The 16,671-nt window shown below is 40.7% G+C and overlaps 1 protein-coding gene across 4 annotated transcripts in view; it reads left to right on the top strand.

The window, feature by feature from the left end:
- The first annotated feature begins 1,636 nt into the window (after positions 1–1,636).
- Plod2 (procollagen-lysine,2-oxoglutarate 5-dioxygenase 2) overlaps positions 1,637–16,671 on the top strand; it is an 86,342-nt gene continuing 71,307 nt past the window's right edge. For 3 of the 4 annotated variants that reach the window (XM_005325726.5, XM_078043472.1, XM_078043473.1), the window contains exon 1: positions 1,637–2,177. In XM_005325726.5, coding sequence (XP_005325783.1) covers positions 2,066–2,177 — 112 coding nt within the window. In that variant the 5' untranslated portion in view covers positions 1,637–2,065. The remainder of the gene's footprint in view (positions 2,178–16,671) is intronic. The other variant, XM_005325727.5, reaches the window with a different exon arrangement.

Below are 16,671 nucleotides of genomic sequence, written 5' to 3'. Positions count from 1 at the left end.
ACTTGCTTTACACAAGCCTTGGAGGCTTGAGCTTGTGATTCTTAACAGAGAAAAAGGAAGGTCATAGTAACCTGCAATGACAGGCACACATTACAGTTAGAACATGTGCACCTGTGCATGGGGAAAGAGGAGGTGTGGGAGGGCAGAATTCCAGATTCTAGCCATGCATGTTCTCCAAGATACTGGAGAACTCAGGAATCAAAAGTGAAGTTCAAGGAATTCAGCAGAGACAGATGTAGAATTATGGAGATTTGGCCAAATCTCCAGCCATTCCTCGTAAGATATTGGGACTCTGAGGATAGTTTTCTCAGCTGCACTTGCTACCCGGTGAAGGATATTATTAAGGAATCCCCGTTCTCCACATTTTCTTCTTCAGACTAAATAAACCTTATTACATTTCTGTTACAGGTCATAATTTCCATTTCTTATAATTATTTCTACTTTCTGAACTTTCTCCAGTGTTCCTTGTCCTTTAAAAATCTAAAATCAGAACTTCAAAACACAGTAATAGCTGGCTCAGTTCTGGGCACAGGAAATGATTCTTCTTCTAAAATGTTACTCCTAGGCAAGGTATCTTAACAGGTTTTACTTTCTGATTTTTTTCTTTTTTCTTCCCCTCTTCCTTGCCTTCCCCTCCTCTCCACCCCCCACTCCATGGGATTGAACACTGGGCCTCCTGTTTGCCTAGCATGTGCTCTACTGCTAAGCTACAACTCCACACTTCTACTTGATTTTAAATCTGTCCTTTGATGTTTATCTTATCATAATATTATGTTGATTTTAGACAAAATGTGATCATAATGGAATATATCTTTTAAAATATTTTTTTTTTTGTTTTAATCTCAAAAGCTCTGAGTTAGAATGGGTGTTGGTTTCAAAGTCTGTTTTTCCAAGTTTCGGGAAGATTTAGGTGGAAGATTCTAGTCAGTAATGACTCTGATTCTCTTTTCTCCCATGGCAGGGAACGTATGAAGCAAAGTTATTAAACTTTTGCTGTCATCTGTACATCAGCCCCTGCTCACCTCAATAGTTTAAATCCTGGGCTAGCTAAAATGTGAGGGAAGAGAGAAAAGAAGGAACATATTTAGACATTTGTCAAAACTGGAAGCAATGTGGGAGCGCCCAGGAGCACGGAGCCTGCGCTGGACGAGGTCTTAGGAAGTATTTTTCCATGTGGACTGGAGGGAGATCTTGTAGGAAACACCCCGAGCTTACACACGCTGGGCTCTGATTCCACGGGATTTACAAGCCTCGTTGCTGGAAAGAGTCTACAGCTCTCATGGCCCTAGCGGTGTACGATGTTCACTGGACAATAAAGTTTCTGTTTAACAGAGTAAAATAAAAACCCTGTCTTCCCCTTACAAAGTGGCGAAGCACCTCTGAATTAAAGAGTCGGGGGACCCTTTCCGTGGTTTAGGGCTTGGCAAGACCCCGTTCAGCTAAGAGCGCAGCGGATCTGCTGTCACCCCGACTGCGGGGGAGCCTCTAGGTCCGAGAAGAGCAAACCCTCAGCCTCTGGGGCTGCGGTGGAAGGTTCTGGCGCGCAAGCAGCCGAGAGCGTGGGAGAGGGGGGCCCTGCCCGCCAGCCCGGCTCCGGGGGACTCCTCCCCCTCTCCCAGCCCACTCGCAAACCAAAGTACAAGGTCCTCTGTTCCAGCCAGCAGCGCTGCGTGAGCCTCTACACGTAGCCGCAGACAGCGCTTTAAATAGGGTCCGACTTGAGCAAACAATCCCAGACGTGGAGCCCGGGGGGCCAGCACAGGCGACCGCAGCGGCGGCGGGTCAGCGGGCGGCCAATAGCCAGGGCGCGGCCCGCCCTGTCACCTCCCCCTCTGGGAGTCTATAAGGTCCCGGCGCCCGCGGCTGCGCGCCTCCGCCTCGCCCGGCCCTGTCTGCTTTCTCCGCGCTGGGGCTGCAGCCACCGGGGGGCTCATCTTGCGGGACCGCTGGGGTCCGCAATCGCCAGCCTCGGGCTGACCAGGGGGTCGCTACGCTCTCGCGAGAAGTGCGCCGCTGCTGGGCAGAGGGGGTGCCGGAGCCGGCGCGGGCTCTTCAGGGGCGGAAGATGGGGAGGTGCACCGTGAAGTCCCAGCTGCTGCTGCTGCTAGCACTCGTCCTCCACCTCTGGAATCCTTGTCTTGGTGCCAACTCGGAGAAGCCCTCTAGTGTCCGGGCAGGTGAGCATCCCCGCAGTCCGCCGCTGCCCCGAGAGGCTGGGTGGGATGGACGGTCCATTCATCCTCCCGCCCTTTACATAAGGTTGCCAGGTGAGTAGGGGAGGGCCTGTCTCTCCTCCTCAGGACCGCCAAGATGAGTGGTGTAGACTGACCCTCCTCCCCAAGACAGCTGAAGTCGTCCCCAGAACTGCACCCGGGAGGCGCTGATCCCCATGCAAGTGAGGGAACACCCACCCTCGTTTTCTCTGGGAGTTTCTCTGTAAACTGAGCGCGCCCAGATTTTGCTTTGGAATTAAGTTGGGGTTTCCTTTTGGTCTTACGAATCCCTGGACACCAACACCTTTCCTGCTGCTGCTCTCCTCTCTGCTGCTTGGCATGCTTTATCTGGACCAGGCAGTACTCCCTTTGTGACCTAAACACGGGACTCAGTGTAGTTTCTGATTGATGGTGACGCATTCCTTCCAGTGCCCTAGGAAGCTGCTGGTAACACCTACCTTTTGCCAAAATCAATGCTCAAAAACCTTGGTTGTTTTCTGAAAGGCTTCCTGGGCCACCCAGCACGTCCAGGAGGCAGCTTTCCTCCTTTGGGATTTGGAGAGGAGAGTGTGGACATAGCTTCTCCTCTTTGCCACCCTTATCCTCAGCCCTGGCTGTTACTTGTGTTCAGAAGCTGAACGGCAGCGAATAGTGCAGTTATGTTCATGTAAAACAAAACATTTTTACTTTTAGCCAAGAGAGACTCTGCACATGCTTGTCTAAACACTCTTCTGCTGCATTTGCTGCAAAGGAGAAATCCTTGGAGTTTTTCACTTTTGTACCTTTCTGCTCAACTCTCTGAAACTGGATATTGCATTTAAATGACCTTTTGATATGCCTTTTTGGGGGGGGAAGTGGGGGCGGATCATTTTGGCATGTTTTTACCCACTTAAGTTAATTGGGTGCTTTTTTTTTTTTTTTTTTTTTGGCATGAGTTTTCTATAAGCCTAAGGACAGACATTTTAACTTCAGGGTTGCTTAGAAAGTGACATTTGGTGTAGAGACCAGGCAATCCAAAGAGCAGTGGTTTTGTCTTAATCTTCAGGTGTTTGGGAAAACTCAAGCAGTCTAATCTGCCTATCTTCCTACATTCCCATGAAACAGTACTTGCTTTGTTAGCATCAGAAAGTGGGAATTCAGGTGGATTTCTGTCAGTTACAGAATGCTTTCCTTTCTGTAAGGAAGGAAATGGTTTAGAAATGGGTATTTGAACATGTATGATTTCTCTAAATTTGAACTAAATTTTGTCATAATTTAAAAAGTAATTCACTTAGTGTAACATCTAGAAAACAGACAATGGTACTTTTAGCAAACAGAAATGGAGGCAAAACATAAAAATTTAAAAAGTTAAAAAACTTTCCCAGAAACGATTTTTGTTGTTGTTGAAACACCCAGGGAAACTTTTATAGGGAGATAAAATAACCACTGAAGGCTTTATTATTTTTAGAGGGTCTCTTTCAGCCCTTGTATTATTTTATTCCACCTCATTACCAACCTTTCCTTTTGTAGTTGCCTTTAAAGTCAAAATTGGCTTCTTCCCCATTCTGGCTTTTAACTTTCATGAAATTGGACACTCAACTTTTAAAGTTTTGTAACATCAGAGAAAGGGAATTTCAGATATGAATGTTTCTCTCAGCAAAAGACTAAATACAATCTGAGGAATGGTTACTTAGTAGCTGGGCATAGGGAGTTCAGTTAGGAATTAATTTGTGGGAAAATGTTAATTTATGATAGATGGAGCCAGCAGTAGCCAGTTTGATTACCAACTATTGTATTAGAGGTTCTTATAGGTTATGTAGTAAGCTCCTAAATGCAAAAGATACACTATTTGAGTACATGGTCAGAATCATGGACTGTGGTCTATTTTATCCCTTAGGCATTACAATTGAAATTACTATACAAATATCAAGCTTTTCCTTAGGATTCTCAGTGGTCCTAGATTAATAGTGGGTATATAGAAAGATGGCTTCTCATCTCTAACCCCCTGTATATGTCAGTGTGTTCCAGCTAGTCATTAAGAAATGGACTAAATCAAAATTTCTTGGCCCTGTTGAGATTTGGATCCAGATGTTGGGGGCTGATCTTTGCACTGTAGGATGTTTGCAAAGCTCCTTGCTCTATACCCACTAGATGCCAATAGTATCCACTTATAAATGTGAGAGCAAAACATGTCTCAAAAAAAAAAAAAAAGATGAACAAATGTGTCCTGAGGAGCAAAATGGCCCAGGCTTGAGAATCGCTGGACTAGATTAGTCTATGTGTATTTGAAGCAATGCAGAATTATAGTGTTACTGGAGTAATAACAACAACTTGTTTTTTTGAGACTCAGTCTCCCTATGTTGCCCAGGCTGGCCTCAAATTCCTGAGCTAAAGTGACCATCTGCCTCAGCCTCCCAAGTAGCACTACCAAACCGGGCAGCAACTCTTTTTTTTTCAAGAGCATATATTTATAGTCATTTTCCATTTTTCCACTGTACTAGAGAACATAGTGTTTGCATCACGTTTATCCATTTTTGGAATATAGTTTTTCTCAGCTTTGGTGCCATGTGTTGATCAGAGTTAAGAACTCTGCTTTGTGTCACATCTCCTGAGAGTTCAACTGTGAACGGTGTTGGTACCTTTTTGGTTGTCGCTTTATTTTTAGATGGAGAGAATCTGAACAAGATTCCGTTTCAAAACTCATTTTCACCTAGAAGTTTTTTTTTTTTTTTTTTTTGTACTGGGAATTGAACCTAAGGGTGCTCTACTACTGAGACACATCCTCAGCCCTTTTGATTTTTCATTTAGAGACAGGATCTGTGCCTTAGGGCCTTCCTAAGTTGCTGATACTGGCCTAAAAACTTGCCATCCTCCTGCTTCAGCCTCCCAAATAGCTGGGATTACAGGCATGTGCCACCACCACCCCAACTTCTCCTAGAATCATTTATAGGAACATTTATAGAAATCATGTGTGAAATATATTTCCTTATGAGACCTTTCCCAGGTAGAACTCTTTGATTCCATCACTGTCAATAAATCAGGTTGAGACACTGATTTATTTCCCCTACTCTGTGTTCTACATGAGAGTAATAGGGGATGAAGGTATTCAGGCCAATTCTTTGCAATCAGGATTCCAGACCTGGATCAAGATTTTTTTGTGCTTTCTGCGGCACCTTGACTATTTTATTGATCTAAATTGGGTCGACACCAAGTTTTGGGCAAACATGAAGGAAATGTTTTCAGATGTTTCTGTCAAGACTGGTATTTTTCAACCATGTTCATTTATAAGCTCTTTAATTTGCTCTGGTACATTTGAGGAGGACAGGAAGGTTTTGTCCCTATCTACCAATGCAAACCAGCAATTTACAGGGTGGAGAGGAAAAGAGCAATGCTCTGGAGAAATTGCTGGAAGGGAAAAGAGAGAAAAGCTGCTCCCAGGGTACTTTCTGTGTCTCTTCTTGAAATCCTATCCATTGTTGAAGTCTCACTCCTAGAGAATTCTTCCCTTGACTTTTGTTTGGGCCTCTTTCTTTCTAAATTCTTAATAAAGTTGGTTTCTGCAAATCCAATCTGCTTTGCATTCTGGGTGTTGTTTAAGAAGTTGTAAGTTCTTTGACATGAAGGACTGAGTTTGATTCACTTTTAGGCTCTTCACAATGTCTGCCCTGTTCTTTGCCACACACAGATTCTGGGTTCATGTGTGTTGAACCTAGGCCTCACCCTGAGAATTCTGCAAATGGCATGCAGTCCATGAGATGACTAGTTGCTCTCTTTTCCACAACTTTAAGTAACTTCTTTTCTTTCCTGAGGGACCCAGATACGGCCATGGCCTAGCAACGTAACTGAAAGACCAGGCAGGCTTTTGTTTCTGAGCTGTAATTGGCAGTTCTTCTCCCTAGCTTACAGTTTCCCTTCTACCTGCACTATTACTTTCAGGAGCTTCAGTGCCATAGTCCTTTCTTGTAGCTGGTGATGTGGAGCCTTGGAATGCCACATCACTTGCTCAAGATCACACAGCTGGACAGTAGTGGAAGAGGGGCTGGTGACCTTCCTGCAGCCTCTTCTCCCTGTCTTCATTGTTGTTCAGTTGGACTTTTAGAACCCATGGGAGAGAAGGAGGGTTAGGGCTTCAGTAACTGAGAGAAGCAAAAGGAATGCTTTGCTAAAAGGGAAATAAAGGTGGATTTATGTAGATACAGGGGAAGGGAATAGGGTTAGCACAGCCTGTAGGAAAACAAAGGGCCCTGGGCTGGGAGACAGACTGTGCCCTTGGGCCAAATCCAGGAGGTCAAAGCCAGCAATCTTTATTTATTTATTTGTTTTTAAACCTTTCTTATATTGAACTCAGGACTGAAATCAGAGTTTCTTTACCTTTGAGCTACATCACCAGCCCATTTTATTTATTTATTTATTTATTATTTTGAGACAGGGTCTTGCTAAGTGTCCAAGGCTGTCCTTGAACTTGCAGTTATCCTGCCTGGGTCTTCTGGAGTCTCTGGAATTTACAGACATACATCACAGTGCCTAGCAGCTACCTGTTTTTATATGGCCTGTGGGTTAACAGTGATTTTTACATTTTAAAAATAATTGGGAAGTATCAAAAGAAAATTATATGAAATTATAAAGACATGTGGAATTAACGTCTTACTGAGGCATAGCCACCCTCACGGGCTCGCCTGCTGTGTGGCTGCTTGAGTGCATGTGAGAGGAGTCCTGTGTGTGGCCTGTGAAGTCCACACGCTTGCTGCCTTCTCCCTGTGCAGGGGGCTGTGCTGACCTTGTCTTAGGAGGTGACAGTCCCTTTTATGCTGTGGCTCATGCAGATCTGCTGCTCTGTTGGAAAGAGCTGGGCTTTGGACAGTAGCAGCTGGCTCTGGGCATGTCCAAGGCCTGTTTTTCATTTTAGACTTTGCCAGTGATTCCTTTGGTGTTCTGAATTCAAACATAGAGCTTCTCTGTTACATCATTTTAAACAGCACTGGAAGCTACTAGATATGTTCTTTAGTGTAATAGTGTTCACATGGTCAAAAATAAATAAAGACTCTTGTAGCCGGTTGGAAAGGCCATGCATATTTCTTCAGAGTTTGTGTATTTTCTACAAGTTTGTTCTCAAAACTTGGTTATGAGTTCGTGACTTGCCTTCTCAGAGGAAATAATTAGCACATTTATCATTGAGCATTTTTATTCTTCTTTAACTATTCCTATACATTGGGCTAAATTGAGAAATTAGTGGCTTTTCAAGTGACATAATCTTTTAATTTTCTTTGCATTTTCTGTGGCATGCTTATCTGACAAAACTAAACTTAGCAAAACTAATTTTCTTAGCTATTGAGACTGTAGTTTCCAAAAAACAAATAGTTATTCTTGGTAGTAGAATACAGACTGTGGTCTCCTATTTCTTGTCCTTATTACAACCTTAACCCATATGGTCTATCATTCTCTATATATGACATAGACAAAAGCTTAAACTGAGCAATTTTATAGGTGTCCTATAACATTTCATAGGTTTTTATAGGACAATTGGCCACAACGGGTGAAGGCCAAGGTGTAGGCTATGTTTATTGTGAGGAGAGCTTTTATACTTAGGATCCTCTTCATGAGTTTAAATACAGTAACTTCAGGCAAGTTGACTATTTCTCATTCAGGATAATTTTTTTTAAAAAATTACAATTGAAGGAACACTATAGAAAAAGGACAAATTTCTGTTACATATTTTCTTGTGGGTTAAAGAGGGATATATACTTTTTTCAATAATTTTAGTTTTTTATAACATATATATCTCTCTATTTAAAAAGAAAACTTTAATTCAGGTTAGAGCATTTGCATTTCTATTTACCGGATGACTTTGAAGTTTTTCAAGTCTTGGTTATATAATCAAGTATTAGCATATTGCAGTTTTAGGAAATCCTTTCTTATTCATATTGGCTTGACCTATGGATATGTGCCCTCCCCTTCTTGAATTTGCTTAAAGAAGATGTGATTAATTGAGAAAATGCTTCATTTGTGAGTTCAGAAATATAGCTCATGTTTAGTATTATATTTTGCTATCTGAAATTTTGTTTGTTTAGGTTTGGAGTTAAATTCTGTGCAACCAAGGAATAAAAAACTATTTTGCTTTTTAAAAGAGCAATCAACAGTTAAATATTTTTTTTCCTACTGCCCTTTTTGATTATCACTTTTCTCAACAAAGTATCAGTTCTTATGCAAGTTTCTGAGTAACACGGCTCCCAGAAGCGTCTCCAAGACAGAGCTTGGAGTCTGCTGCACTACCCTCCTCCTTTTGGATTGTTGGCTTCTATTTCTGGAGGACCATAATCAGAATCTTCACTAGAAATGCAAATAAATAAATAGATATTTAAGTAAACAAAATTTGAATGCAATTCAAAAACCATGATTATAACTGTAAACATCCTCTAAAAAAAGATTTAATACAAATAAGGTTTTTAGTAAACAGTGAGGGGCTGAATGTGGGGGTGGTCAGAAAAGTGCTTCTAACAAATCTGGGAGAGTTTCTAAACTGTGCCAGAGTTAAAATTAAAACTCATTTGTTATATTGATGGTTTAATACTGTTTTTGTTATTTTGGATGCGTAAGACTTCCTGGTGTTTATAATGTGGGCTTATTATTATTATTTTTTTTTTTAGCTTGTTACATTCACAAGTGTTTAAGAGGAATTCCCCGTTTGCTTTCTAGTTACTGTCGACTTATTTCAGAGTTTCTTCCAGAAGGCATAAGAAGAGAGGATTTTTCTTCTGACTTTAATGCTGTGGTCCTATTCCTATGCCCTGTGACTTGGACCGATTAAGATTCTTTATGGGTTGAAGGATCTTGAAGCATATGTTGTCTTTATCTCTCTCGTTATCATACCCAGTCAGTCCCAGGCAGTCAGGTGTAATTCAGAGATGTTAGCTGTGCCTCCTGACACCCAGCTTGACCCTCCCACAGGCTCAGCAACAAGTAGAAGAGGTCTGTGATGCCCGCAGTCCTCGCCTCCTGACATCAGGAAGACTGTCATGGATTACTCGGTTTTAATTGGTTTGAAGCCATGATTTATGGGGTTTTAGGGTGCTAATTACTTAAAGTAGCTGCAAACTTTAGGTATTTTAAATGCAAATCTCTAACAGACTCTTTCCTTCTGAGTTCTAGCTGAATATCAGCAGCTATTTCATTTCAAAAAACAAATCTACAAATACAAAATGTAAATCATTTCTTAAAAAAAAAAAAAAAAAAAAGAAGAGACTGGTCAGCAGTTGGCAGGCGAGCTGGAGTGGCCTCCCTGATTCAGTGTCCTGGTGAAGTGTGGCGGAGCCTTATGCAGAGGGAAATGGGGCTTTGATGGGGTTTTTCCAGTTTGTCCTGAGCCAGCTATGAGGCCCCTGGTCTTCAGAGGTCCCTTCTCCAGCTCCAGCCATGCTGTCCTTTCCTGGCCTTTAGCTGGCACCATCCCTGTGACCAGATTGCCCTACTCGTCCAAGGCCCTCCGAAATTCCTTTCAGCCCCGTCTAGAGAAGGACAGTTCTCCTTTTCTTCTGACTTCAGTGTAGACGAGGCTGGAATTTTTTAAACAGTGACTTTACTAGGTAACCAAGAGCAAAACAAAACAAAACCCAAACTGGAAAATCACCAAAGCAAAGAAATGAACAGACTTACCAAGTAGACAGACCGAGTTCCTACTTTCCTGACTTCAGTATACCGTTAGAGCCGCACAATCCTGGCACATTCTTGGGAGGTCCATAAATTCTGTGTCCTTTTCCAGCTTTTCCTTCTTCACTCCTCCATCTCACTCCTCACTCTTCCCACAATTTTTTTTTTTTTTTTTTTTGGTATCAGGGATTGAACCCAAGGGTGCTTAACCACTGAGCCACATCCCCAGCCCTTTTTTTATATTTTATTTTGAGAAAGGGTCTCTCTAAGTTGCTGAGGCTGGCTTTGAACTTGCAATCCTCCTGCCTCAGCCTTCCAAGCCACTGGGATTATAGGAGTGTGCCACCAGGACCGACTTTTTGTTTTTCCTATTCTTTTTCTTTTCTTTCTTTCTTTTTTTTTAAACACAAAGATAACTCTTCTCCATGGTTGGATCCCATTGGGATCCCTGGATAGATAAGGGGTACTAGATGGATTGTATTTTGTAGTTTCTTGGAGGTCAATAGCATGACTCTAAGCATTAAGCACTGAGTAGGTGAAAGTTTTTGTCCAACTTTTTAGTTGTTGGTGGTACTGGGCATTGAACCCAGGGCTTGCACCTCCTAGGTAAGTACTCTATCTCGGAGCTCTATTCCCAGCCCTTTTTATTTATTTATTTTGATTTTAAGACAGAGTCTTACTAAGCTGCCCAGGCCTGCCTAAAACTTAGAATCCTCCTGCAACAGTCTCCTGAGTAGTAGGATTATAGGCATGTATCACCATATCTGACTTCGTAACTCCTTTTGGATTGCTTTCATTCTTGGTTCTGAGTATGAATTTGTAATTGCTTTATAAATCTATATAATTTAATAAACTCACATTTACTTATTGAATTAACTAAGCTTTAAAAATTCTTCCCTAATATATTTTTAGAAGAGGTATCTAATAGTATGGTAACTATTTTGATGCAAATGTATTCAAAAAATGATTTCCATTGTATAATGCTGAAGTGTGACAATTACTATCTAAACTTTTGAGTATTTATTGAATGACTAGTCTGTGTTCTGTTGCCTTGTGTGGAGGAAAAATTAAAAAAAAATAAAGCAAACAAACAAAACACACACCTGGCTCAGTTCCTCTTCCACATTGAAATTCTAAGACTATTAACAGGAAAGTAATGCACATGCAAAAGTAAAGAAGTCTGAGATGGGCTTTGGATGAAGCATGAGGAAAAGTGTCCAAAGTTGGTATCAGGAACCCTGGATCTGGGATCCAGGTCTTCTACCTACCAATCTCAACCCATTACTGAGCCCCTCCAGATGCCACTAGTCACTTGTTATCTTCTGTCTCTGTTGTTTGGAATTTTTTGAGTTCTAAGCATCAGGATGTGTGGTAGAGACAGAGTCCTGCATGAAGCAGAAAAGCAGCTTCAAAGAAACTTGTGATTAGTTTACTTGTTGGGCCAGAGGAAGCATAGGCACATGTTTGGATTTGTGTTTTCAATTCTGCTTTTGATTCTAGTTGTAGCAGGAGCTGGATTTGGCTAGAATAGGATGTTACTTTTTTTGCTAATTAGCTTTTGATTTAGAGGTAAGAAAGGAAAGCCAAGATTAAGTAGAATTAAATTTGCATTATAAAATATTCTGAGTGTTTTTTATATGAGAGAGGAAAACAGTTCCATGTTCATATGAAACTATTATCTGTCTTCTGAGAGGAATCTTATACTATTCATCAAATTTAAATATACTGAGATGTTTTAAAATAATAACTGCATATTCGCCTGCTTCCTTTCTATTAAAATTATACATAGATTAAGAAAAATGGTGCTGGGAACTTTAGAAGTTATAAAACATCTTTTTATGATATTTGCTCTTCAAATTGTTACTGAAATCTGATCACCTGCATGCACCTTTTAGATTTGTTGAATATCTTTAAAATATGATGGCATTTTGTGAACTAGAACCACGTTAACTAAAAAAGAAAGTCTGTTCAAGGGAGAAAATACACACCCATGTATTTACTAGTCACAGAGATTACTCTTAAACCCTAAGACTAGAGCAGAAAGCATGAATGCCTTTTGATCTGGACTTTCCTTCTTTGATATACTGCTAGGTCGTTGTCCTCACTGAGTTTGTTTGTCCTGTGTTTGCAGCTCTGGAATGAAAAGTATGTTGTGAGTGATAGCCTAATACCTGCTCCTCAGAGGAGATGGTTTTGTTCAGCGCCTTTTCTTTTTTTCTGGCTCTTTTTCCTACAGTAACCAAAAGAATTTGATGTAAGTTGAAGGAAGTAGTTCAATAGAATAACTGGAAGAGAAAGACTGTAACTTAATTTTGAAAACAGATACAGTTATTGCTTTTTCAAGTGAGGTCATCAGAAACCACAGGAGCATTTAGCTAGAGCGTTGGTCTTGGGAATTAACCAGGATTTATTGAGTAAGCAAGTAAACAACTGTAGTTGTTGCTCCTTTATTGTATATTAGGTTAAAAAAGAGCTTGGTTTATTAAAATGATAAACTAGCCTCTATGTGTTACTCTTAAATATCATGTAATTGATAGTTTTATGTCCCTCAAAAGAAAGCAGTTTTTTATAGTGTAGACCGTCCATTAGCAGCCAACCTCCTCTTCTTTATAGAAGTCATTGAGTGACTCTGTTACACTGGTACCAATGGCTCCATGGTTTATGACTGAGTGGATTGTGTGGGATTTTTAAGAAAAGTCTGAATTCGAAGCCCCCATGCTAGCAATGGGAAATTTTGGTTATATAAAATTGTACAGAAATATGATTTGGTTAAGTTTAGGCCTTGAGATTTATTTGTCAGGTTTATCTTATCTGATGTTGTAACACTTCTATTAATCATAACAAATGGAAGGTCCCAGCTACTTTTGCCATTCCATGACCCTCAGCTTGTGGTGTGGTATTGTTGGGCCCTGGCGGGACATACACCTTGAGACAGTGTATAGTACTGTGTTTGCTTCTCATTTGGTTGTAGAAGATCAGCTGGGTGCCTTGGCAAGCAGCAGCAAGCATGCAGGGATGAGCTCCATGATGAACAAAGGCACTTCACATCTCTTGGTACTTCTGATAAATTGAGGCACATGGGCCGAAGATATAGCTCAGTTGGTAGAGTGCTTGCCTTGCATACACAAGGCCATGGGTTCAATCCCCAGCACCATTAAAAAAAAAAAAACAAAAAAATGGTACAAGTCTGTTGTATCTGAATGACCTTGAGATGAGTTCCACTTTCATTCTGATTAAACATTTGACAAAGAATTCAAGATGATGTCACTTCACTTTTCAGTTATTAGGACAAATGTAGAAGCAATACAGAAGGGAGTGCTTTCTGGATATGACCGGAGAAGGTCCTCTGTAGAGGACTGGGATGAGAAAATTAAAGGTACTATGCTCTTGCCTGGATTGCTGGGCTGCATGATTTCTTTTAAGGTCAAATACTCATGAAAGACACCTCATGGGAGATAGTGTAAGGTAGCAGTTAAGAGGATGATGTTTTAGAATCAGACGTATGAATTGAAATACCATTTCTACCTCTTATTCATGGACTGTTCTTGAAATGATTTTCGTAACTTCTCTGAATTGTCATAGTTTCTTTATAATAGTAGTTGTTTCATAAAGTTGATTTTTTTTGTCTGTTTGTTTTGGGTAGTGGGTATTGAACTCAGGAGCACTCAACCACTGAGTCACATCTTCAGCCCTGTTTTGTATCTTATTTAGAGACAGGGTCTCACTGAGTTCTTAGTGACTCTCTCTTCCTGAGGCTGGCTTTGAACTTGGAATCCTCCTCAGTCTCCTGAGCTGCTGGGATTACGGTGTGAGCCACCTCACCTGGCTTTCATAAGGTTGATTTGAGAATAAAATGAGTATACCTCTAAAAAGCTTGGCACAGGTCCTCCAAACAGATTGCTGGCTATGTGCTCCAAGGCTTGTTCTCATTCTAAACAATATAATTATAATCAGCATTCTTTTAAAGTGAAACCTAGAATGAGCCGAGCTAATTCTTGTGTTCTGATAATGGGGAGAAAAACGTAGGCTATCAGGGAATTCTAAAAATAAGTTTTAACAATTAAAATATAGAGCAACTTTTTTCCAGGGGAACCCAAAGAAAATAAATCATGAATGTAGTAGTTCAGATCAGTCTCTTTGATGATGTTCTTTGATGGTTTACTCAAATTCAAAGCTTTAAATTTTCCTTATTCCCATGATTTATTCTTGATATTCAGGAGTGTCATGGCTCCCACTGTTCTCTCTCTCATTTTAAAATTTTCTTTAATCTATAATAGAAACTGTACATTTATGTGTATGTTTGTGTAATTACATATCTGAAACAGTTAAGGACTTTAAAAAAAAAAAACAACATAGTGCTGTTATCACACTCAACAGAGATTCCTTACTGTCCTCAGATATCCATTCAGTTTCACTTTTTCAGTCCAGTCTCAAAAATGCCTTTTTGTAGTTAGTTTGTTTGATCAGGATTCATGAAATTCTCTTCTTAAATACCCTTCCAAACTGTCACCACCTTAGTGCAGGTGGCAGGACCCTGCAACCTGAGAGTCATATTCAGTCTGCATTCTGTATTTCAGAAAACTCTTACTTCTTATGTTTTTAAAATTAGGACATTTTACTTAAAAACCTGATTTTCTTTGCTTGGTGGAAAAATAGAAAAGGAAGTCTGTTAGGAACCCTGGACTTGCCTTCCCACCAGGCAGCAAGTGTTGGCCCGGAAGGGCCCTCCTGCGGGTGTGGCTTGTGCACTTCTGTACCTCCTGGTCCTCAATGCCCACTTGGCTCCTTCACTAATGGACTTTTGCAATCTCTGGTTTTGGCATAGATCACCAAATGAGCTAATGATAGTGTTTCTTAAATTGCTTCTCTTGTGTCGTCATTGTTGAGTCCAGTGACTCTTAGCCTGTGGGTGTTTGGTAAAGTCTGTGGACATTTCATTTGTCATTAGTAGTGGGTGCTGTCCTGTGGGAAGGGGACAGGCATGCTGCAAAAACATCTTACAGTGCACAGCACGTCTGCCTGCCAGAAAGGACTACGTGCCCCTAACTGTCAGTAGTGCTGGGGCTGGAAATACTGCAGTGTGGTGGTCCTTGTCTGATTCCAAGTCCTGCTCTTATTGTTTCCCAGTTTGATATTTATATGGGATTTATGATCGGACTGAATTCTTCACTCTTCAGCCAGGAAGCTATGTTTTTGCCCAGCCCTGACCCCTTCTGGGAATATTTCCAGGTCCCTGGACTGTGAAAATTCTACCTGTCATTTTTAAGGCCTCCATTTTTAGTTCTCTGATGAAAAAATTTATGATGACATTTCATCACACTATTCTCCAAAATTCCTTTAGAAATGGAAAATTCCTTAAAGATCTATTTTAACACTTTCCCTTACTCCCATCCCTGCTTCTCTAGTTCAAGAAACTAAAACTAGAGATATTAAGTTATACATCCATGGTTTCTCCCATTTCATCCATGGTTCTTTACTCTCTCTTCTATGCTGAATTCTTGCTAAAATATAATCTGTAATTTAATTAGACACATAGTGAGCTATTTTTACCTTTTCAAGTGAAAACATTATATCCTTGGATGGATTTCAACTGCAAGAAGACATAAACAACATCTCCTGTTATTGTTATAGAATCTGTGAACTGCTCTGCCTTAGCACCTAAGCATCCAGAAGCTTCTTTGTCTGCTGGCCCCACAGAGGGACAGTGAGATCACTTATAAATAATGCAAACAGCAGACACCTGCACTGGTCAGGGTTCCATTCAGGAAAAAAAAATCAGTTCATTTTAGGTACCTTGAGTAGAGGCAGCCTAACAAAGTAGTTATGAAACTGCATAGTTTTTGGAGAGCATGGAAGAAGAGTGGACTTTAGGTTGGGTCTGCAGAAGTGACTTCCAGAATGTGAGAGAGCTGACCAGATGAGGAGGTTACTCCTTCTGTTCCAGTTGAAGGGGATCAGCAGGCTGCCTAGAAACATGTGGCTCACGCATACACTGCTATAAATGTAATAATCCAGGGTTGGGAAGCCGTCTCCACATCTCCTTATGCCCACGAGGCTGGTGATAGACTCTAGAATGTAGAATTAGTCACTGCCTCTGCTATTTATTTGTATGTGTGTCTCTCTTCCTCTCTTTTCCTCTCTCTGCCTTCCTCCTCTGCTGCCATGAAATAAAAGGCCAACCTTGAACTACAAACACAGGGTAGTCTTTCTGCCATGGTTACCAAAAGACAAGACTGAAAGTAGTAGACCAAACCATGTGTCTTTCAAATCTCAGAGGAAGGAATCAAAGGAGGGGAGTAATTTTCATCTAGACACTCAGCTTCAGAGTAATTGGGGAAATGCACCTTTAACATTTTTTTTTTTTTTTTTGGTACTTGGAATTGAACCCAGGATGCTTAAACACTGAGCCACATCCCCAGATTTTTAAAAAACTTTTACTTATTCTTTTTCTTATTTTCTCAGTGAGTTTGCATAAGGCCTCCCTAAGTTACTGAGGCTGACCTTGAACCCATGATCCTCCCTCCTCAGCCTTCTGAGCTGCTGGTATTACAGGTGTATGCCTGGTTAACATTTGATTTTCCTGGAAATTTCTTCAGTAATTATTTTTTTTTCTTGAAATTTCACAAACCTGTCAATAATTTTGGAATTGTGTGGATGAGTCTTTTTGACAATTGGGTCCACCTCGGAATGGGCTCAGCATTATACAAAATAAATACTCATCTTATTGACATGGAGATCTGTGACAAAGTGCTAAGATTATTTCACGCTTTGTCAGTTTAAAAAAAATTTTTTTTGTAGTTGTAAGTGGACAGAATGCCTTTATTTTGTTTGTTTG

This window comes from Ictidomys tridecemlineatus, chromosome 3 (assembly GCF_052094955.1).
Source record: "Ictidomys tridecemlineatus isolate mIctTri1 chromosome 3, mIctTri1.hap1, whole genome shotgun sequence".
Taxonomy (NCBI): domain Eukaryota; kingdom Metazoa; phylum Chordata; class Mammalia; order Rodentia; family Sciuridae; genus Ictidomys; species Ictidomys tridecemlineatus.
Note: the sequence above shows the minus strand (reverse complement) of the source record. Positions and strands in the feature narration are given on the sequence as shown.